This window comes from Chiloscyllium plagiosum, unplaced genomic scaffold, assembly GCF_037043375.1.
Source record: "Chiloscyllium plagiosum isolate Xiang-an unplaced genomic scaffold, Cpla_swu_hap1 HiC_scaffold_16, whole genome shotgun sequence".
NCBI lineage: Eukaryota > Metazoa > Chordata > Chondrichthyes > Orectolobiformes > Hemiscylliidae > Chiloscyllium > Chiloscyllium plagiosum.
In genome coordinates this window covers 34,818,477-34,842,271 of record NW_028270154.1, presented here as the reverse complement: position 1 = coordinate 34,842,271, position 23,795 = coordinate 34,818,477, and the positions used below count along the sequence as shown (strand labels likewise).

Below are 23,795 nucleotides of genomic sequence, written 5' to 3'. Positions count from 1 at the left end.
ATGTTTTATAACATAATGAATGTTACTGTGAGTCCATATGCAAAGGAAACGGACTACATACCATTCTGTTTTGCCAGAGAGCAGCTGGTGAAGCAAGCATGTGGTTTTGTGAGGATTACTGGTTTTCCCATGCTGCATGGTATCATTGGCAGCAGATACACCGCTTTGGAGATGCCAAATGTCAACTTTGAGTTGTTTCCCAAATGGAAGAGGTTCCACTCCCTCAACCATATGTAGTACATTATAAAGACCGGTTTACAGTATCCTGGTAGCAAACACAATGCCTTCATTCTGCCCGAGTTCACTATGCCAGCTGGTTTTGAGGCACCATGGCAACCCAAAGGGTGGCAACTGGGCAACAAATGGTGTTCCCTGACAAACATGGCTTTGACATAGGTGTGATAGCCATGCACATGTGAGCAGTAAGCTTACAATGAAAATCATATAATCACACAAAATGTGATTGAGCAGACCATTGACATGCTGAAACAATGCTTCCGCTGCTAGGAGCAGTCATCAGCAAAGCTGGTATCAAGATTCATTTTGGGCTGCTTTGTTCTGTTTAACTGGGTTCTCACGAAGGCACTGTCCTTGCCAGAAGCTGTATGGTGAGCAGTGTAATGGCAGAATAAATAGGAGGAGGATCAAGAAAGAAGAAGCAGAGAGTCAGAAAAGGAAAAGGCAACAAATACAGAGTTGTCCGTGAACAACCATCTAACTGCAAACCCAATTCCTGAACACACAACAGACTCACGTGTTGCCCTCCTCTGTCATTGATCAAATTCATGTCCATTTGGCCACAAAGCAAAAATAAAAATGAAAACAGAAATTGCTGGAGAAACTCAGAAGATCTTGCAGCACGTGGAGAGAAAGCAGAGTTAATGTTTCGAGTCTAATGACCCTTCTTCAGAACTCAACATAGCTAGGAGAAGGTGATATTTATGCTGGTGACTGGGATGGGGGTGTTGTAGAACAGATAAGTGAAGGTGGAGCTCTGACAGACAGTGAAAAAAGTGTGGCCAAAGACATTGTTGATCGTAAGCAAAGAAAGAAGAGAAATTAGATAAGTAATAATGCAGACTATGAATGGTTGAAAATGGGTTGCCTAATAAAAATCTCAACAAAATGAATAATCCAAACCAAATTTATACGTTAAGTATCTAATATAGGATGGAAAATTAATTTATCTCTCTTGTGCATTCCTTTATAGCATATCTTTTGTCTGTCTTAGTGTTTTAATGGGTTGGATAACAGGAGTCTGTTGACTTCCAGTGGAGAATTTTGTGGATGTCTTTGGTTGATGTACTAATAGAAACCCTACAATTTTGAAAGAGGCTATTCAGCCCGCATTGACCCTCTGAAGAGCACCAGATCCACCACTAGTCTCCCCACCCTATCCCCGTAACCCATCATTTACCAAAGCTAACCCCCTAGCCTGCTTACCTTGGACACTATGGACATGGCCAATCCACCTAACCTTCATATCTTTGGACAATGGGAGGAAACTGGAGCACCTGGCAGAACCAGGGAGTACATACAAACTCCACCTGGACAGTCACTTATATTCAAGCAGATTTGGGCCTGGAAGGCCTAATTGTAGACTGCAGTGCCTTGGCATGTGCTATAGTAGTCTGGCTGGTTGACAGACAATAAACACAGTGGTGTGGCAGTGGTGGTAAGAGAAGTGACAGTAGAAAAAGGACAGCAGATTTCTTCGCCATGGTACCAGTACCTATTCCCCTTTGTAGGGTGGCATCTCAATAGTCTTAGTAATCTGTTGGAGGACAGATTGCTATGACACCCTCCAATCCCATTTGAACACTGGTATTTGCAATTATGGTGACCTAACTCTGAGCCTCTACAGCCGGAAAACAGTTGGACCTTGCATTACACGTAATCTATCTATTTCTTTCTTAAAAATATTCAGTGAGTTGGCCTCTATTAACTTATGTGGTAGAGAATTCCACAGGAGAGTGAAGAAATTTATTTTCACCTCTGTCCTAAATGGACCCTGTATCCTATGTCTGTGATCCTTTGTTTTAGATACCGTCCACTCCCCACAAAACCATAGGGAGTATAATCTCTGCAGTCAGTCTGTTCAACCCTATCAGAATTTTATATATTTCAGCAAGATCCCCTCTTATTCTTCAAAATTCGATGAATACATACCTAATCGACATAATCTCTTCTCATATGATAAAGTTGCCATACTGGGAGTCAATCGAATAAACCTTCTCTGTACTCCATCTATGGCAGATAAACAAGTTTATCTTTTCTGAGACATTGTCCATCAGATACAATGTCATGAGTATTTGATGTAGTGTCTGAATGTAAGTGGTTACGACTTGCATGTGAGAAAGGAGACACTCCAAGCCCAGCATATAATCTGTGCAAAATTGGTTTGGATAAGCTCCCAGATAGTGTGTTCAGGCTTTCTGGCAGGTTGCCATTACACCTAATGTTTAATGGTACATATCCATCCCCTCCATTTGTAGGCAGCCACATCAAAGTACTCGTCAGAGTCCTCTGCAGCAAAGTTTGTGTATGATCTTGTCCACCAGGGAGTGGGCACTTTTTCTATTAGCATCTGTGCTGGTTTCTGTGAATGTCGAATCAAATGACTCCACTTCTTCATAATCACTGTCCTAACTGTTGTTCTCCCACCACTTTTTGGCCAGGTTACAGTTGTTAGGTATCTGGGAAAAAAACACATGGAAGAGTTATGGGGAACGAAGGGAAGGAAGAGGTGCAGATTCAAACCAGTTACAGTTTTCTTGAGGAGCAGTTAGGTTTGGAGCAGAATGGCTATGAAAGGTGATAATAAAATCTTCCATGCTTTCAACCCCACCTTCGGCTGTGGTCTTAGCAAAGGCTGCTCCAATTATCTCACCCACCAACTCTTGTGGAGCTGAGGACAGGCAGCCGCTCCTGTCTCCCACCTGTTAGCACCTACAGCCTCTGTTGTCCACCACCTTGTCCTCCAGGAGATTGGTGTGTGTGCCATTGAATAGTGTGATACAATCTCTTTGGATAATGTAGCTGTCATGATTGAATACTGCTAGCATGTATAAGCTGTGAGACATGGGTGTGAGGAATGTAACAAGGTGAAGTGTCTCGGGATGAAGTGAAACTATTAATGTGAGGTACGAATCATGGTACAAACATATGTGCGTGTAGATAGAGATTGTTGAAAATTCAGTAATACAGTGGTAGATAGAGCAATGTCTGCAGCTAGTCATCAAGTTGGCAGAATATGGCATTTAAAATGCTCTTGACCACACATGTGATGCCATCAAAGTTTTTGTAGCACTGCATCCAGCTCTTTAGTCTTGACTCCTGACATTGACCACCAATTAACTATTCCCATTGCTTTCTCTCAAGAGGATAACCTGGAACTGTCTGGATCAAATAGATCTCTGCACTTCCTTGATCATATGCACCTGTTCTATGTTGGAAAATATTGGAACTTGCAGTCTCCCATGCCATATTTCTATCTTTCCCATTTCAGAATTAGTTATAAATTGACTTCCATCTCTTGATTCAATAAATGGGGCTAGCCCCTCACACTTTTGGTCCCTTGTTGACGTGTGGAGCTGCTTAACAGCATTGTTACGAATGTACAAATTAGAAGCGGGGTCGGCCATTTGTTCCTTTATCTTGCTTCGCCATTACCGATCTGATTGTAGTCTTAACACCTCAACGCCACATACTCGCTTATTCTATTAACCTTTTGCAAACTTTTGTGTTGGCTGCACATGACCATAGTCCATATGCTAGCAGCAGGAAATTTGCATGCTGCCAGTATTGGAAGCAACAAGTGTAAGTTAGTCAGGATCTCATTTCCTGCCCTTTTTTTTCACCATTTTACAAATTGGAATTTCTTTAGTGTTTACTATCTCCTCCCACAATCCAAAGATGTGCCAGTCAGGTGAATTGGCCATGCTAAATTGTCCATAGTGCCAGGTGCATTAGTCAGAGGGAAATGGGTCTGGGTGGGTTACTCTTCGGAGGATTGGTGGGGCCTATAGGCCTGTTTCCACACTGTAGGGAATCTAATCTAATCTAATGTTTAAAAACTTACATTGTTTAAGTCTAACTTAGTTTTTTAATTGTTTTTTCGTGGGCTCTGGATGTTGTTGGCTAAGTCAGTATTCACTGCCTTTGTGAAGGTGGTGGTGAGCTACCTTCTTGAACTGCTGCAGTCCATGTACTATTGATAGACCTAGAGTACTGTTAAAGAGAGTATTCCAGGATTTTGACCCAGCATCAGAAAAGGACTTGTGATATAGTTCCAAGTCAGGATGGAGGGGAATCCAGAGGTGACAGTGTTTCCATGCACCCGTTGATTTTGTCCTTATACATGGTGGCAGGTTTAGCCAGTGCGGTCCAAGAAGCCTTGGTGAGTTGTTGCAGTACATCTTGTAGTTGGTTCAGTTCAGCTAGAGTGCATTCGGGGTGAAGAACATGAATATTAAGATTATTGATAGGTTCCAATCAGCCATCCACATTGTCCTGGATGGTGATATATTCTTGAGTTTTGTTGTATCTGCACACATCCAAGCAACTCTAGACTATTCCGTAACACTCCTGACTTCTATCTTGTAGATGGTAGATAAGTGTGATTTCCTCTCACAGAATTCTCAGTGTCTGACCTGCTCTTGAAGCTATAGTATTTATATGGTTGGTCCATTTCAGTTTGGTCAATGGTAAGCCTAGGGCATTGATAGTTGGGGATCAAGCAATAGTAATGCAATTAAGCATCAAGTGCAGATGGCTGGATTCTGTCCTGCTGGACATGCTTATCACCTGATGCTCATTTCTTAAAAATGTTACGTGGTGCTTATGAGCCAAAACCTGAATGCTGTCCAGGTCTTGCTGCATATAGATTCAAACTATTTTAGAATCTTAAGAGTCATGAATGGTGCTGAACATTATGCAATCATAGAAAATATAACATCTGACGTCATGATGGAAGAAAGGGCATTGGTGAAGCAGCTGTAAAGAGTTCAACCAAAGATACTTTCCCATAGAACTTCTCAGAGGTGCCTTAGGACTTTGCTGATTGGCCTCCACTAACCATCTTTCTTTGTGTAAGATATGATTCCAACCATTATTATACTTTGCCTTTCACATTCATTAACCATAGCAGTGCAAAGGATTCTTGGTTCTGTATGCTGTCAAAGGCATCTGCTATCAATTCTCTCCGGTGAGTTTGAATCCTTTGGCACATCATTTTGTGCAGGTGGGGAAAGATGACTAATACCTTGCAAATGTAGATATGTTTTCAAACATAAAAATAAATAATTTATATTCCTTAAATAAGACCAATGCTTCCTTATGACATATTCAAATTAATTTGAAATTTAATTACTGGATAGATGTTTATGTATTATTTTGGTTATATTCCTAATACTATTTTTAAGAAACTGAGGAAATGAAGAAATAGGTTTTGTGCAATATGCCTAGTCATTCTATTTGTGTGCTAAATTAGGGTGAAAAACCATCAATTCTGAATTATTTCCTTGACCTACGAAGATAATTGAATGAAATTTTCAACTTCTCAACCTATCATTATAATCCACAATAATTATTCCTGAGAGAGTAATTAACTCAGTTGTCTAGATACTTAGCATGTGATTCATAATAATCCCAACTGCAGGATTTCATCCATGGACAAGCTGAGACAGTCTCAGGACCTGCTTCCTGTCACAGCACAAGCTGTGATTCAATGGCCTTAAGGTAATCAAAGATACTGCCCAGAGAAGAAGAAAATTATCCCTGACAAGTCATAGTTTTGAGGCAACAAACACATTGAACCATAATGTTTCATGCATTAATCATCTATAATTAATTTTAGGTCAGTAGACAATACACAATAGGTGCAGGAGTAGGCCATTCTGCTCTTCGAGCCTGCACCACCATTCAATATGGTCATGGCTGATCATCCTTAATCAGTATCCTGTTCCTGCCTTATCTCCATAACCCTTGATTCCACAATCCTTGAGAGCTCTCTCCAACTCTTTCTTAAATGAATCCAGAGACTGGGCCTCCACTGCCCTCTGGGGCAGAGCATTCCACACAGCCACCACTCTCTGGGTGAAGAAGTTTCTCCTCATCTCCGTCCTAAATGGTCTATCCCGTATTTTTAAGCTGTGTTCCTCTGGTTCGGCACTCACCCATCAGTGGAAACATGTTTCCTGCCTCCAGAGTGTCCAATCCTTTAATAATCTTGTATGTCTCAATCAGATCCCCTCTCAGTCTTCTAAACTCATGGGTATACAAGCCCAGTCGCTCCAGTCTTTCAGTGTAAGGTAACCCCGCCATTCCCGGAATTGACCTCGTGAACCTACGCTGCACTCCCTCAATAGCCAGAAATTCCTTTATTCCCCAATTTAGATTGTCCTTCCTAAATAAACGCAGCTCAGATCTGACCGAACAGAAACTACACATATTCCAAGCCAAAAGGCCGAAAAGCAATAATTCAAAAATATTCACTAATTTAAAAAACACAAACGCACAAAACAGCTTCATGAAGACATGGCAACTTTATGAAACCATGGAAGAAATAGACACTGGACTCAAGGAAAATGAATTAGTATTTGAATTGTGACAATCTCAAAATCAGTTTTCATTACTGAATGACCTTCAGCTGTACCTCCTATGGATTCTAGATTAAAATTACTTTGTAACTAGCCTATTATGCCATGTGATTGCATAATGATATCACACATGAATCCTTATCCATAAATAGAAAGATTACTGTACTACAGAATTGAAATAGCATATGGTTTTCAAAGAGCAAGGAGTCAGATTTCTACATGCTGTTTCATACAATGAAGAGTAAGAAATAAATTATTTCTAGGGTATGTTTATTTTGTCATGGTGAGAGCTGGTCTAAGTATGACCTAATATTTTAATAGATTCAATAAATACTGGTTACCTCAACTACTAGTTTTACCACAGCAAAATTAAAGGAATGATTTATTCTCCTTCCAGTTTTTGCCTATGGTTACTTTCTTTTTTTCATATTTCATTCTTTTCGGAAGATAATCACTTGCTTTACATTCAATTCCATAAATATAAGACATCACTGATATCGAATCTAAATGGTTGTTCTTCATTTGTGAGAGTAATATAAGTTCTTGATATACTATCCAACTCAGAGATTACCCTGTCTTTGTCTGTTGTCCACTCACTCATCCAATGAATCATTGGACAGCAAATAGAAGAGGGAACCATGTCTGTTTCTTTTCTACTCCTGCCCTTTGAGCTCAATTGTTGTGATCTTGTAGCAATCAGCTAATTCAGCAAAGATTAGGAATCAATGTCATATCATGAGTTACACATCCACTGAGATGGTGGTAGAACTCTTTTTATAAACTCATGTGATCCCCTAGCTGTGTATGACAAAAACTTTGATATTAAGATAACCGACATGGTGCCAGAATGTGACAGAGTACTGGGATATAAATTCATACTGATAATCCCCAATATTGATGAGTTTCATTCTTAGTCTCATCATTACATGAATGGTCTAAAGTGAAACCTACTATCTTACCACTGAGAAAGTATCTGCCCACTAGTGTCTGGTTTCTTAGTAGCATTAGTAAATGTTTGGGAGCAATTGCCAGCTCCTTGCCTTGAATACAGCAAGGGATTACAAGATTCAATTCGAAAAAGCAACAGAAGCATATGAAATTGTGGGATGGTCACAACTAAAGGACATTTTTGACATTTTTAAAGCTAATTTTTATTAATTGAGAGAAAATCTCTGGTTACAACCAGAAGAAGTATCATCAAGTGACGGTGGTATTTGGAGTTTGTGGCAGATCTCACCAGCAGTGATGCAGATTTGTGTTTTTCTTTGCTTCAGGCCCAAGGTGAGGATTCTGGTGTTGGCGAGCAAGCTGCACAGACAGAGCAAGAAGTGAATGGAAATAAAAAGAAGGCAAAGGTGATTAAGGCAGGAAAGGGAGATCTCCATTTTCCAGAGCTCACATCAACTGGCCATCAAGTAGAAGTGAAGGGGCTGGAAGGTACAGAACAAATTCCATATCCATAAAACATAAATAACTATCTGGACTCCGAACTAGCTGGTCAAATCAACGAACTGACAATACCGAAAGTTGTGCATATCTGGGAGGACGACAGGATGTAGCAGATATTATCTTTTTCAAATTCTACAATAACTATTGATATCTCTCCTTGCATTTTTTACATTTGGACAAACACACAGCACAAGAGCCTTGCAAACAAAGATAGGGGAAATTTCCAATAAATCAGACACCAGGTTAAGATATAAGGAGAAAATTATTGTATCATTTAGGCCAAATTGCAGAAATCCTAACCTAATCCACCTATTGAGAAATTTTACTACCCCCAATTTTACTCCCTATTAAAATCAATGGAGAATAATGTTGAGTTACTCCATTCAATCCTGAGAGTTTATTGCTCAGTGAGTTTGATTAAAATGATCTTCCTTGTAATAGATCGTTCTTCAGGATGTAATGTTCCAAAAGATAGAGGAGAAGAACTGTATAGGGCTATAAATGCATGTGGGGATTGTTGTGCATCTTTAACTTGCATCTGTTTGTTTGGTACAGGCAGCATGGAAATAATTTTTCACTTTCTACACAATTCAATTACTTCAATGTCGAGCTACTACCAAGGTTGCTGTGGACAGGCTGGTTCTTAACCAGTGTGTACAAACTCATGGAAGGCTAATGTGAGATGAAGTTAAGTTGCTACTTAAATCCAAATGGCTCCTCTCAAAAGGAATTTCTATTTTGACTGGACCAGCTGCTGATATTCATTTCACAAGTGACTTTGATTTGGAAAATGCACAATAATAGTACAACGTGGTCAAAAGCAGGCTTTAATATTCTTCAACATGACACTGAAAGGCTGGGTACAGCATGTGAAATTCAGCCAAATATTCATAATGGGCTCAGATGCCAGATTAATTCCAAAAAGGTTGAATCTATTGGAAACAGATGGCTAATTTTTCTCCACGCTACATTAAATACCCTGACAATCAAAGCAGATAGGAGCAAGTGGCAATATTTTAATTTGGTGAAAACTGTCAAACAATTTCTTCTATATTCAAAATGTGGGCATACAAATCACTTCAGACCATAACACTAGACTTCTCAAGCACTGTTTTGTTTATTAATTGTGAATACATTGTATTGTGAAGCTCCAAAAGAAAAACATGTTCTAATGCATTTCAACACTTAGACAGCGCTGTTCAATGTAATGGTCAAATTATCTTTACAAGACAAAGTCCTGTCATCAATCACTGCAGTTAAAGACATCCATCTTTTCATATAGCACCCAATAATGACATTTGAAGACATTTAGTACTTACCAGTCAGAATATTCCTGTTACAGACAATTCTAACCTTTATTTCCTCTTAGTTGAGATGAGACTTAGTTTTTTTATGCATAAGTTTATTCATGCATGGGAGATGCACACACCAAAATAATGACACACAAATTAAATCTTCATCACAAGAACAAAAAATGTATACTCCTTTTGCAGATAAGAAGCTTCCAACTGTTCCTACAAATAATATAATTAAAGTGTTTCACAATTTTTAACCTTTTTCTCTGTCCAACCCTAGTTGTATAACTCACTTTCCAATAGAGTACATATGACTATATTATTCAATCATATTCAAACGAGTACATGTTACTCACTTCTATCATTCACATGTTTGCAACTCCGAGCTGTAATAGAATTTGTTTTGCGATTGACAGTAAACCTACACTGTCTATTTTCCCTTTTTGCTCCTTGACAAGTGCCCAAGTACGATGGACAGATGGACATACACAGATGCATACACGCGCACACACTCGCAATAGGTTCAAGTAGCTTGTTTTTTAGCCACAATATCTTCTTCCACAGTTTTCTTGATTTAAAGCGGTATCTGTTTCTTCCATTTTTAGTTCACAATACAAAAATAAAATGATCTCCCATAACTAAATCCCATCTTGAAACCAGTCAAAGTGAGAGCTGTAGTAATGTAGATCAATACTCTTATGAGTAAACATCAGGCTTCTTTTTACATAACTATAAATGGAGGATGATAAACAACAACATCTTACTTGGTCCCCTACATACACAGGTATCAATTCCATGTGATCTGATGTCACTGTGACATAGCTCTTTCCACACCTGCATAGTTACTATACTAAATAAAGGAATAATTGCCTTTACTCTGTGTCTCCCCAACCCAATTTCTTTTACAATACCCCATTTAACAAATTAACATATAACCATGAACGCAGCTATCATTGCTCTCACTTTTCTCCCAGAAGTCTTTTCTATTCAAGGTTTAAATCTACCGTCATAGTCTCAGTCTTTTTAAAGATGGATGAGAGAGGCATAAGCCCTGTGGTGATCCTTGAATGGGAAAACCTATGCCCCATTGAGGTTTCAGTCCCTGATAATTAATCAAAGGCACAGACATGACTCTCATGAGCTTGAGGCTTATCGAGAGTCGGCAACAAAATTTCTGGAACTAGTAAGAACTTCTCATTCTTTCTGTTCCAGGAGTACTGCCAAACACATTACAATTGGAGCCTTCTCCTGTCTACAAATCAGGTTTCCTGTGATCCCAGGTAAAAAAGGGAGATTCGCCATCATGAAAAAGAGAAGACTTTGAAAGTGGGCCTTCAAAGGAACCTTGCAATATCTTAAGCTGAAGAATTGATGGAAGATTGTACAATAACAGAACATACAAAGTCTATCACCTTCCTATTAGTTTTGGTTTCATACAATAGTTTAGCCTGGCAAGACTTTAAGGATTAAGTTTTGCATCTTCCTCCACATCTTTTACTAGTTCCTTTTCAGATTAGATTAGATTCTCTACAGCATGGAAACAGGCCTTTCGGTCCAACAAGTCCACGCCGACCCTCCGAAGAGTAACCCACCCAGACTTATTTCCCTCTGACTAATTCACCTAACACTATGGTCAAGTTAGCATGGCCAGTTCACCTGACCTGCACATCTTTGGGCTGTGGGAAGAAACTGGAGCACCCGGAGAATACCCATGCAGACACGGGGAGAATGTGCAAATTCCACACAGACAGTCGCCCGAGGCTGGAATTGTACCTGGGACACTGGTGCTGTAAGGCAGCAGTGCTAACCAGTGAGCCACCGATCTCTTTCATTAGAATTTTTTTCAGAATGGACTTCTGCATACTTAAATAAAAATCTCTGTACCCTTGTTCAAGAGTGTCTTTTTTAGAGGTACGATAATCACTTATGGATTAGACCAGAATGATTTCCTCAGCTAATAATTTCCAGTGACCTTCAAGCACTGATTAGATCAGAAAAAAAGGGAGATCTTTTCTCCCAGAGAATATATCTTGAATGTGTTGATTGGATACAGTCTGTGGCTGTCTCTGCAAAGGGCTTGTGGGATTCTAAGTAGCTTTTATTTTTCATTTATAAGTTCCTGTTTTGGCCAAAGGACTTTACTGAGGACTGTTAATTGCTTTGCTTATTCATGAAGCAAAGAGGTTTGTGCGAATTCTATAACTTTAATGTTCCTTTGAACTTCTACTAGCTGGTCACTGATGTTAGAGTGTGAGGCTTGAAGGTTTTCATTTTCCTTTATCCAGGAATTTCTGCAATTGTTCAATTTCTCTCAAAAAATGTATATTTTTAAATTCAGGCTTGATAGTGCTGTGAGTGCTAATAGATGGGCTTGTCCTCCAGCAGTGCCCTTGAGGTGAGTATGTATCTTGCTTAGATTTAATGTAGACAAGTCCCGTTTAATACTTGACTTGAAATGTTTTTTAGGGTGCTTCTTAATTTTATAGTTTAGGCATCATTTTTTTTTAACTGAAAGACTCCTTGAGTGCCTCCATAGCTTGGTACTGAGACTCTTGTGTAGCTGTCAGCTGACTTTTATGCAAATTAATGATCACAAATTAATGTTCAATATTGACTTCATCCAACTTGCATTTGTGTATCTCCTTTTCTTTCACCAGCTGCTTGCAGTTGTCAGAACTACCTTTTGTGAGGTTCAAACATTTTCCATAGTCTGTATCAAGTTTATCTTGCTGCTCTTTGTTCATTGTTGTACGTCTTTATTGGAGTTCTGGGACTTCTTTTTCATGTCAGATTGAATATTGTTTTCTAACTTCATATCCTGGCTATCTCAGAATTCTGTATCATTTTGTTTTGCTGCAGAAGTTTTTGAAGCGTCATTACTGATTGAACTAGTACATTATTACTTTTTTGCTTCCCAGCAGTGATCTGGCTAAATACTGTGGGAAGAAATTCTTCATTTAACTGTGACTACATTAACTTTTGCTGCATTTCCTGTGCAGATAATGTGCAATAAGTAGACAATATTACATCTTTATCTTCTTCAAGAAAGGCCTGATTCTCCTCAAAAGAGACAATTAGGATTTTAGAAACAGTTCTCCTGAATCTAAAATTACAGAAGGCCTAAAGTTTCAGTTTCAAGTAAATGAATGACTTGTGTGCTGGTTTCATTCTCTACAACTATATTCTGGAAGAACAAGCCACTATTTGAATGCCCGCTGGTTGTTGCCACCACCTTACTTTAGTGCCTTCTTTTCCTATTGTTTCCATTAGGAAATTAGGATTTACATACCCGTCTCCATAATCTCTTTCCCATTGTAGTGAAGCATAGCTCACATAGAGTCATAGAGTCATGGAGATATACAGCATGGAAACAGACCCTTCGGTCCAAACCGTCCAAGCTGACCAGATATCCCAACACAATCTAGTCCCACCTGCCAGCACCCGGCCCATATCCCTCCAAACCTTTCCTATTCATATATCCATCCAAATGCCTTTTAAATGTTGCAATTATTCCAGCCTCCACCACTTCCTGTGGCAGCTCATTCCATACACGTACCACCCTCTGCGTGAAAAGGTTGCCCCTTAGGTCCCTTTCATATCTTTCCCCTCTCACCCTAAACCTATGCCCTCTAGTTCTGGACTCCCCGACCCCATGGAAAAGACTTTGTCCATTTATCCTATTCATGCCCCTCATAATTTTGTTAACCTCTATAAGGTCACCCCTCAGCCTCCGACGCTCCAGGGAAAACAGCCCCAGCCTGTTCAGCCACTTCCCATAGCTCAAAATCTCCAACCCTGGCAACAAGTGGGCGGCGCGGTGGCACAGTGGTTAGCACTGCTGCCTCACAGCGCCAGAGACCCGGGTTCAATTCCCACCTCAGGCGACTGACTGTGTGGAGTTTGCACGTTCTCCCCCTGTCTGCGTGGGTTTCCTCCGGGTGCTCCGGTTTCCTTCCACAGTCCAAAAGATGTGCAGGTCAGGTGAATTGGCCATGCTAAATTGCCCGTAGTGTTAGGTAAGGGGTAAATGTAGGGGTATGGGTGGGTTGCGCTTCGGCGGGTCGGTGTGGACTTGTTGGGCCGAAGGGCCTGTTTCCACACTGTAATGTAATCTAATCTAATCCTTGTAAATCTTTTCTGAACCCTTTCAAGTTTCACAACATCTTTCCGATAGGAAGGAGACCAGAATTGCTCGCAATATTCCAACAGTGGTCTAATCAATGTCCTGTACAGCCACGACATCACCTCCCAACTCCTGTACTCAATACTCTGACCAATAAAGGAAAGCATACCAAATGCTTACTTCACTACCCTATCTACCTGTGACTCCACTTTCAAGGAGCTATGAACTTGCACTTCAAGATCTCTTTGTTCAGCAACGCTCCCTAGGACCTTACCATTAAGTGTATAAGTCCTGCTAACATTTGCTTTCCCAAAATGCAGCACCTTGCATTTATCTGAATTAAACTCCATCTGCCACTTCTCAGCAAATTGGCCGATCTGGTCCAGTTCCTGTTGTAATCTGAGGTAACCCTCTTTGCTGTCCACTATACCTCCAATTTTGGTGTCATTTGCAAACTTACTAACTGTACCTCTTATGCTCGCATCCAAATCATTTATATAAATGACAAAAAGTAGAGGACCACTGATCCTTGTGGCACTCCATTGGTCACAGGCCTCCAGTCTGAAAAACAACCCTCCACCATCACCCTCTGTCTTCTACCTTTGAGCCAGTTCTGTATCCAAATGGTGAGTTCTCCCTGTATTCCGTGAGATCTAACCTTGTTAACCAATCTCCCATGGGGAACCTTGTCGAATGCCTTACTGAAGTCCATATAGATCACATCTGCTGCTGTACCCTCATCAAACCTCTTTATTACATCGAAAAACTCAATCAATTTTGTGAGACATGATTTCCCACGCACAAAGCCATGTTGACTATCCCTGATCAGTCCTTGCCTTTCCAAATACATATACACCCTGTCCCTCAGGACTCCCTCCAACAACTTGGCCACCACTGACATCAGGCTCACCGATCTATAGTTCCCTGGCTTGTCCTTACTACCCTTCTTAAAAAGTGGCGCCACATTAGCCAACCTCCAGTCTTCCGGCACCTCACCTGTGACTATCGATGTTACAAATATCTCAGCAAGAGGCCCAGCAATCACTTCCCTAGTTTCCTACAGAGTTCTAGGGTACACCTGATCGGGTCCTGGGGATTTATCCACCTTTATGACTTTCAAGACATCCAGCACTTCCTCCTCTGAAATATGGATATTTTGCAAGGTGTCACCATCTATTTCCCTACAGTCTATATCTTCCATATCCTTTTCCACAGTAAATACTGATCCAAAATACTCATTTAGTATCTCCCCCATTTTCTGTGGCTCCACACAAAGGCCGCCTTGCTGATCTTTGAGGGGCCCTATTCTCTCCCTAGTTACCCTTTTGTCCTGAATGTATTTGTAAAGACTCTTTGGATTCTCCTTAATTCCATTTGCCAAAGCTATTTCATGGCCCCTTTTTGCCCTCCTGATTTCCCTCTTAAGTATACTCCTACGCCTTTATACTCTTCTAAGGATTCACTGTCTATACTTTACATATGCTTCCTTCTTTTTCTTAACCAAACCCTCAATTTCTTTAGTCATCTAGCATTCTGTATACCTTCCAGCCTTTCTTTTCACCCTGACAGGAATATACTTTCTCTGGATTCTGAATGCTTCCCATTTCCCAGCTGTCCCATTACCTGCGAACATCTGCCCCCAATCACCTTTTGAAAGTTCTTGCCTAATACCATCAAAATTGGCCTTTCTCCAATTTAGAACTTAAACTTTTAGATCTGGTCTATCTTTTTCCATCACTATTTTAAATCTCATGGAATTATGGTCGCTGGCCCCAAAGTGCTCCCCCACTGACACCTCAGTCACCTGGCCTGCCTTATTTCCCAAGCGTAGGTCAAGTTTTGCACCTTCTCGAGTAGGTACATCCACATACTGAATCAGAAAATTTTCTTGTACACACTTAACAAATTCCTCTCCATCTAAACCCTTAACACTATGGCAGTCCCAGTCTATGTTTGGAAAGTTAAAATCCCCTCCCACAACCACCCTATTATTCCTACAGATAACTGAGATCTCCTTACAAGTTTATTTCTCAATTTTCCTCTGACTATTAGGGGATCTATAGTACAATCCCAATAAGGTGATCATCCCTTTCTTATTTCTCAGTTACACCTAAATGACTTCCCTAGGTGTATTTCCAAGAATATCCTCCCTCAGCACAGCTATAATGCTATCCCTTATCAAAAATGCCACTCCCCCCCTCTCTTGCTTCCCTTTCTATCCTTCCTATAGTATTTGTATCCTGGAACATTAAGCTGCCAGTCCTGCCCATCCCTGAGCCATGTTTCTGTAATTGCTATGATATCCCAGTCCCATGTTCCTAACCATGCCCTGAGTTCATTTGCCTTCCCTGTTAGGCCTCTTGCATTGAAATAAATGCAGTTTAATTTATTGCCTTATCCTTGCCTGCCCTGACTGTTTGACTCACTTCTGTTCTCAACTGTACCAGTCTCAGATTGATCTCTTTCCTCACTATCTCCCTCGCCCCCACTACCCCCCCTCCCACCTTACTAGTTTAAGTCCTCCCGAACAGCTCTAGAAAATCTCCCTGCCAGTATATTAGTCCCCTTCCAATTTAGGTGCAAACCATCTTTCTTGCCTACCTTGACTGTTTTACTCACGTCTGTTCTCAGCTGTATCTGTCTCTGATCGATCTCTTTCCTCACTATCTCCCTGGGTCCTACCCTTCCACCTTACTATTTTAAATCCTCCCAAGCAGTTCTAGCAAATTTCCCTGCCAGTATATTAGTCCCCTTCCAATATAGGTGCAATCCGTCCTTCTTGTACAGGTCACTTCTACCCCAAAAGAGATTCCAATGGTCCAAAAATATGAACCCTTCTCCCATACACCAACTCCTCAGCCATGCATTCATCTGCTTTATTCTCCTATTCCTGCCCTCACTAGCTTGTAGCACCGTGATTAATCCAAATATTACTACTCTCAATGACCTCCTTTTTAAATTCCTGCCTAACTCTCTGTAATCTCCCTTCAGAATGTCAACCTTTCCCCTTCCTATGTCATTGATTCCAGTGTGGACAATGACCTCTTGCTAGCCCCTCTCCCCCTTGAGAATATTCTGCACCCTGTCTTGGACATCCTTGATCCTGGCACCAGGAAAGCAACACACCATTCTGATTCTTCGCTGCTGGCCACAGAAAAGTCTGTCTGTACCTCGGACTGGAGAGTCCCCTAATACAATTAATCTCTTGGAACCCGACGTATCCCTCATTGCATTAGAGCCAGTCTTAGTACCAGAAACTTGGCTATTCATGCTACATTCCCCTGAGAATCCATCACCCCCTACGTTTTCCAAAACAGCATACTTGTTTGAAATGGGTTTGGCCACAGAAGGCTCCTGCACTAGCTGCCTACGTCTCTTACCTCTCCTGGAGTTGCCCCATCTATGTGACTGTATCTGAGACTTTCTCCCCTTCCTATAACTGCCATCCATCATATACTATTGCTGTTGCAAATTCCTCATTGCTTCTAACTGTATCTCCAACTGATCCATTCAAGATGATAAGATTTGCAACCAACAACATTTATTGCAGATATAATCCACAGTAACTCTTAAACTCTCTTTAAACTCCCACATCTGACAAAAAGCGCATATCACTCTACTAAAGGCCATTTTTGCTCCTTCACAATCTACAGACCCAGAAAATAACACCATCTTATTCCTCTACAAACACTGCCCCAGGTTAAATTAATAGTTATGGCTTATATTTTAAGTTTAATCAAGAGACATATCTCAAAAAAATATAATCAAGAAAGAACCCACTCTACTCACTACTGCAGACTTTCTATAGGTCACACTTAAAAACAATATACTTACCTGCTTCTGTGCTGTGACTTCACTCAAACAGTTCCTCCAAGATCAGTTGTGAATTTCAATGTTTGTTAATTTTCCCAGATGCACTCCGATGTCCAGCGATACAAGAATTCAAACAGCAAAGACAGTAACTGTACAGGCTCACTGCTGTGTCAGTTTCTTTCTCTCTCTCTCTCTCCTGCACTGATCTCACCAAGTGCTTCCTTTGTTTGTTCTTCTCCCTTTTAAAACTGCTGTTGTTTTGACTTTTTTTCTCCAAAGTTCCAAAACAATGCAACAGCATATAAACAGTGATTGCTGCTCCTGCAATTCAAGAAAATCGCCTCCAGCACCTAAAATACCTAAATAAAGGAGCAGCTGTTACAGCCAGAAATTGTTCCCATCCTCCATCTTGGATTACCCAGAAACTCTGATTCTTGTACTTCTCAAGCTCCAAATCTAAGGTTTCCTGGCCTCAACCATAGCTAGCATTCAAAAGGATCAATACAAATGCTTCAATATCTAATTTACAACTAAATTCTCTGCTGGTTACTTTAGTCTCTGCATACCAATTTCATCTTGCAAGACACTTTTGACAAGGAAATCAAATTGTTGATCTGCAGAGGAAGTTCATTCTGCTATTTTACGGTGCTTACTGCAAGAACTCCTGTGGATTGCTGTGATCTGTGTTTAATTTTCTGTGATGCCACTGCAGCCTCCCCCAGGTGTCTCACGGGACATCCACAACTCGATATGAAATCGTGTTTCTATGGGTGTAGGTCCCCCAAGATTTGAACCCCGCCTTATGTGTTTGAGTGCTTGCCATCAATGTTTCTTCGAAGTGCTCATTTCCTCCTATCCCTATAAATACTTTTTATTTCTGTCATACTTACTTGGTTGATTGGTTCTTTCATGTTGCTAATTGTGGGTGCTGCTGTGGGCCTTCTCTTATACATCACTATCTGCGGGTGGGCCTTCCTATTCTGCAGTTCAGTGCCTACATGTGTAATCAAGTTCATTGTAATCAAATCTTATCACTGAACTTTACTTTGGATATATTTCCCATTGCTGGGTTTAGACCACTGAGCGAGCGTTGTGGTTTACCTTCACTGAACTTCACTTCAGGCTCTCTCCTCCAGTTGCATGGGTCAGGTCACCACTTTCAGGTATTAATGTGAGATCTAAATTCTTGTGATTGATTGGCAATAGGCTTTATTGAACATTAAATGTTGGCAAGACAGGACATCTTATTTGATGCCCTATAGACCCAGGTGCCTATTTCATGTAATCTGATGCCACTATGGCCGAGCTCCATTTACGAATGTTCAGTTGCAACACTTGGAATAATAGTAGAACAGCCTATCTAACTGGTGGGAGCACACACAATTGGCAGGAGGCCACAACAGAGGACTTGTAGGACTGGTCCCAAAGCAGTTACTTCAGGAACATGGCACAATCTGAGGACGGGCAATGGCTGGATGTCTTGCCATGGTTGGTGGGAGAGGTGAGCCAAGTTAAAGGGAGGCCTAAGGCTTCCTTGTGCATTCCAGAGGAGTACTCCTGGACCCTTCATAAAGAAGCTGAAAAAATAAATGAAAAATTTACGTTTCCAGGTAGGCATGAACCAAATGCTGGAAGTCTTTGCCTTAACTGATACAACTCCACCCACTCCACTACAACTGGGTTCTGATAATGGATCTACATATTTCAAATGAGAGTCAGCTTCCTTCTTGCAGCATCCTACTCATTTGTTTGAAAGAACAGACAATATTGGAACATGTCAGGAAGGAAGCAGGATTGAAGGGAGTAAGTGAACCCTGTTAACCTGCAATACCAACTCACATTGTAACCCCCGACTGAGGTCAGTTCAAACCAGGACTAATGTTCTGAAGTCTGAAAAATGTGCTCATTTCTTGATTATAGTGAATCATTACCTTCAATAGAAAGAAAAGTGTATTCCATATGTACAGAAGTCCATAATTGAACACTGGGCTGCAATTATTCAACATATCAGCCCACACAATTTGAACAACTTTTTTTTCTGGTTAGATTCCAAGCTGGAGATAAATTAAATGTCAATCTGCTATCTGAAAACTCAGAACAATAGAGACTAAAGTCATCATTGTGCTGAGAAATCATTCTATGCTTCAATGATAAACAACTGATGTTTTATCACTCTACTGCAGGAAAGATTCTGTGTCAGCCGTATTAACCAATTATAAAGAAAACAGTAGAATATATTAGCCAAAGTGCAGTATTAAATTTACATTGCATGATGTCTCCTTAATGTTTGTCTAATAAACCAACATATGGCATAGGATTCAGCATGATTAGGTTAACTGAAATGTACTTCATGGAACTACAGCATAATCCTTATTGTAATGAATTTACAATAACACTAATCAATTTCCAAGATATTAAACATGAGGAGGGTTGTTAGTGGGGGGTGGGGGGTGGGGGATGGTGGAGCAAGATGTAATCTTTAGGCGAAGTCAGGCTGGAGGATGGGGAATGATTGCATCACGGTACACATTTATTCATTATTTTAATGTCATACATATCGCGATATTGCATGTATCGCATAAGCAGAAATTGAAGCATGAGGACCCAGTACTGAAAGTGGTGCAGCATTGGTGTGAGGAAACAGAAGGACTTCTATGGGACTGCTTAGAATCGGTGGATTGGTCCTTACTCAAGGACTTAGCAGCCAACCTAAACGAGTATTCCACTAGTGTTACAGACTTTAGTAGTAAGTGTGTAGATGACTGTGTGCTGAAGAAGTTAATCTGAACATTCGCCAATCAGAAACTGTGACTGAACTGGGAGATCCACTCCCTACTGAAGTCCAGGTCAGAAGTGTTCAGGTCAGGGGACCTCGACTTGTGCAGGAAATCCAGGCACAACCTTCACAAGGCCATCAGAGATGCCAAAAAGCAACACCAAACTAAGCTTGAGATTACAATTAACCACATGGACACCTGTCATTTGTGGCAAGGCTTACATGACATAGGCTACAAAGTGAAGTCAAACAAAATTGCAGGCAACAGTACATCCCTGCCCATTGAGCTTAATGCATTGTATGCTCACTTTGAACATAAAGGCAGTGAAACAATGTCACCTATCTCAACAGCCTCGGATGTACCTACACCTTGGTCACTGCTGTAGCCTTCTTATGGGTGATCCTACAAAAAGTGACTAGTCCAGATGGAGTCCCCGGCTGTGCACTCTGATCTTGCGTGGGAGTATTTGCTGACATCTTCAACCTCTCCTTACTATGATCTGAAATCCCCACCTACTTCAAGAAGAGCACCATCATCTCAGTGCCAAGGAAAAATCACAGCATGCCTCAATTACTACTGTCCGGTACCTCTGGCTTCCATAATTATAAAGTGTTTTGAGAGCTTGGTCATAGTTCACATCAACTCCAGCTTCCCAGATTGCCTTCACCCTTTGCAATTCATCTTCCAATGTAACAGGTCCATGGCATACACCATCTCCCTGGCCCTACACTCATCCCTGGAAAACAAGGATACCTTTATCAGACTTCTCCTTATTGGCTACAGTTTCACATTTAACACCATAATTTGAAACAAACTCATCTCCAAATTCTGGGACCTAGCTGTCTGGTCCCCTTACTATAACTGGATTCTCGACTTCCTGACCAAAAGACCACAATCAGTAAGGATAGGTGACAACACCGCCTCCATGTTAGTCCTCAATACCGGTACTCCTCAAGGCTGCATACTCAGCCCCTATTATACTCCTTATACACACAATTGTGTGGTCAAATTCCACACCAATTCCATTTACAAGTTTGTTGATGACACCACCATTGTAAGTCAGATCTCAAACAACAACGAAATGTAGTACAGGAAGGAGATAAAGTGCAAAGCAGCATGGTGTAAAGACAACAATCTCTCCATCAATGTTAGCAAAATGAAGGAGCTGGTCATTGACTTCAGAAAGTGGAGTGGAGGGCGTGTATCAATAGTGCTGAGGTGGAGATGGTTTACAGCATCAAGTTCCTGGGAGTGATAATCATCGATTGAAAGCATCCTATCTGGATGCATCATAGTGTGGCATGGCAACTGCTCTTCCCAAGACAAACTAAGCTACAGAGAGTTGTGAATACAGCCCAGCCCATCACACAAACCAGCTTCCCATCCATCGATTTCATTCTTGCTGCATTCGGTAACCTACCAAGATAATCAAAGTCCCTCCCACCCTGGTTCTTCTCTCTTCCACCCTCTTCCGTTGGGAAGAAGATATAAAAGTTTGAATACATATCTGAACAGATTCAACAAAAGCTTCTTCCCTGCCATTGTCAGACATTTGTATGGAGCTCTTAAATGTTAATGTCATTCTCTCTCTGAACCTTCTTGGCACTTTAACACTGTATCCTGCACTCTGACCTGTTACCCCGATGCACTTGTATAATACGATCTGCCTGTGAAGCACAGAAGACAACTACTTTTCACTGTACCTCAGTACATGTGACTAACAAATCAAATCTATCTAAAGTGTACATTCGGAGAGTTATGTCATAATGTCAGTGTGATAAAGGTATAAAGGTATCAGTTGTCTCTTGAATAACTGCTGTTGCATTGTGTAGACAGTCAGGAAAGACAGCTAATCCATCAGTCTGAGCCCAGTGTGATAGAGTTGTCATGCATTTCGTTATTCTATAAAGCTATTTTCTCATGTGTATTCTCAGTGCAATCCCAGTCTCAATGTTCATGGTACCAAATTTAACAAAATCACCAGAGCAAACATGCTAATATACTCTTCTTATTCTCACATAATTATTTGGTTATATGTGATCATTTTTTGGAAAAGTGTAAAAACATATTTCATTTCAGAAGTCAGAGAAGTAGAGTTGAAGCATAAAAATTTCACTGCAGTACAGGCTGAGGAGCTCAAGTATTTAAACTTGAGTGCCACTACTGGTAAAGGAGTGTAACTAAAGTGTGACAGGTAGCTTTCATGATAAATGTATACACAGGAATTCATTATGGAGAAAGTTGACAGGAAGTGTGAAAGATAAAAGATGTTTCAATTATGACTAATTACTTTCCTATAATGTTATACAGTACAAGACAGAATATGAGCACCCGATTACTGCCTCTGCCATCGTGGTTTTGCTGGCTGTCCTCTTCTGGTTCCATCTCTCTTTCTCTTCTAACACTCACCTTATTTTACTTATCCTCTGAGTTGTTCTGGAATTCAGAAAGTAAATATTAATGCTCTGGAAAATGTTTCAGGAGACTTTCACTAATCTGTCCACAGTACTCCAGGAAGTGGCACTTGCAATGAATGCAGACCAGAATGAAATTAGAGACTGCTGCACTTTCAGAGTTGAGAATATTCTGATATTTTTTTTGTAACACTGTATAATCTAACTGTACTTACCATTCCCATTGTATGTTGGATATCTTTCTATCTAACATGCCCTTATGTACATGCATCACCCCCTAACATAAAGGGTTCTGCATGAAATTATTATTTGCTGTGAAGAGCTATTTTAAAGCTTGGATTTTTTCTTTGCCACTTTGCATTGTGATACTCTGCATCTTCTAACGACTTGAGATTACAAGCTCAAGGTTGGGATCTCACTGAATGTCATTGAATAGAAGAAATATATATTTATGAATTAGGAACATGAGAGGGCCACTCAGCCCATCTATCCTGCATCACCATTCGGTAAGGTCATGGCTCATCAGGTCATTGCCACCTGCTCATATGATCTTTCAGCCAAACTCAGCAGGACAGAGAAAGTCACATAGTTCATACTGTGTAAAAACTGAACTAAACTGCACTTGCTGTAAATCAGAAGTAAAAAGAGAAATTGCTGGAAAAGCTCAGCAGGTCTGACAGCTTCTGTGCAAAGTCACTTGACCCAAAACACTAATTCTTATTTCTACCCACAGATGCTGTCAGACCTGCTGTGCTTTTCCAGCAATCGCTGATAAGTTTCTCAAACCCATTCTCCTGCTTTCTCCCTGTAACCCTTGATCCCCTTACCAATTAAGAACCTATCCATCTTTGTCTTAAATACACTCAATTACTTGGCTTCCACAGTCTTCGGAAGCAATGAGTTCCACAGGATGAAGAAATTCCTCCTCATCTCAGTTCTGAACCTTTGTCTCTTCATCTGAGCCAATTTCCTCAGGTCCTAGTCTCTCCTACGATTGGAAATGTCTTGTCCATGTCCACTTTATCCAGACCTCTGCAGCAATGAGTTCCACAGATTAACCACCCTCTGTACTCTGTAAGTTTCAGCGAGATGCCCCCGTATTCTTCTAAACTCGAACAAATACATCCCAGAATTTTCAATTGCTTCTCATAGAACAAGCCCTTCATCCTGAGGTCATTCTTGTAGATGTCCTCTTGATCCCTCCAATGCCATTATATCTTTCCTCAGATGTGAGGCCCATAACTGCACAAAACAATCACAAATGCATTCTGGCCACAGTGTTATAAAGCCTCATCAGTACATCTCGGTTATTGTATTCGTACAGT

The 23,795-nt window shown here is 40.7% G+C and overlaps 1 protein-coding gene across 1 annotated transcript in view; it reads left to right on the top strand.

Moving 5' to 3' along the window:
• The window catches only part of LOC122556908 (cyclin-dependent kinase-like 4), an 81,783-nt gene extending 70,669 nt beyond the window's left edge, over positions 1-11,114 (top strand). Inside the window, exons 10-11 of the mRNA XM_087995043.1 lie at positions 7,874-8,036; positions 10,556-11,114. Coding sequence (XP_087851169.1) covers positions 7,874-8,036; positions 10,556-10,617 — 225 coding nt within the window. The 3' untranslated portion in view covers positions 10,618-11,114. The remainder of the gene's footprint in view (positions 1-7,873; positions 8,037-10,555) is intronic.
• Positions 11,115-23,795: the final 12,681 nt, after the last annotated feature.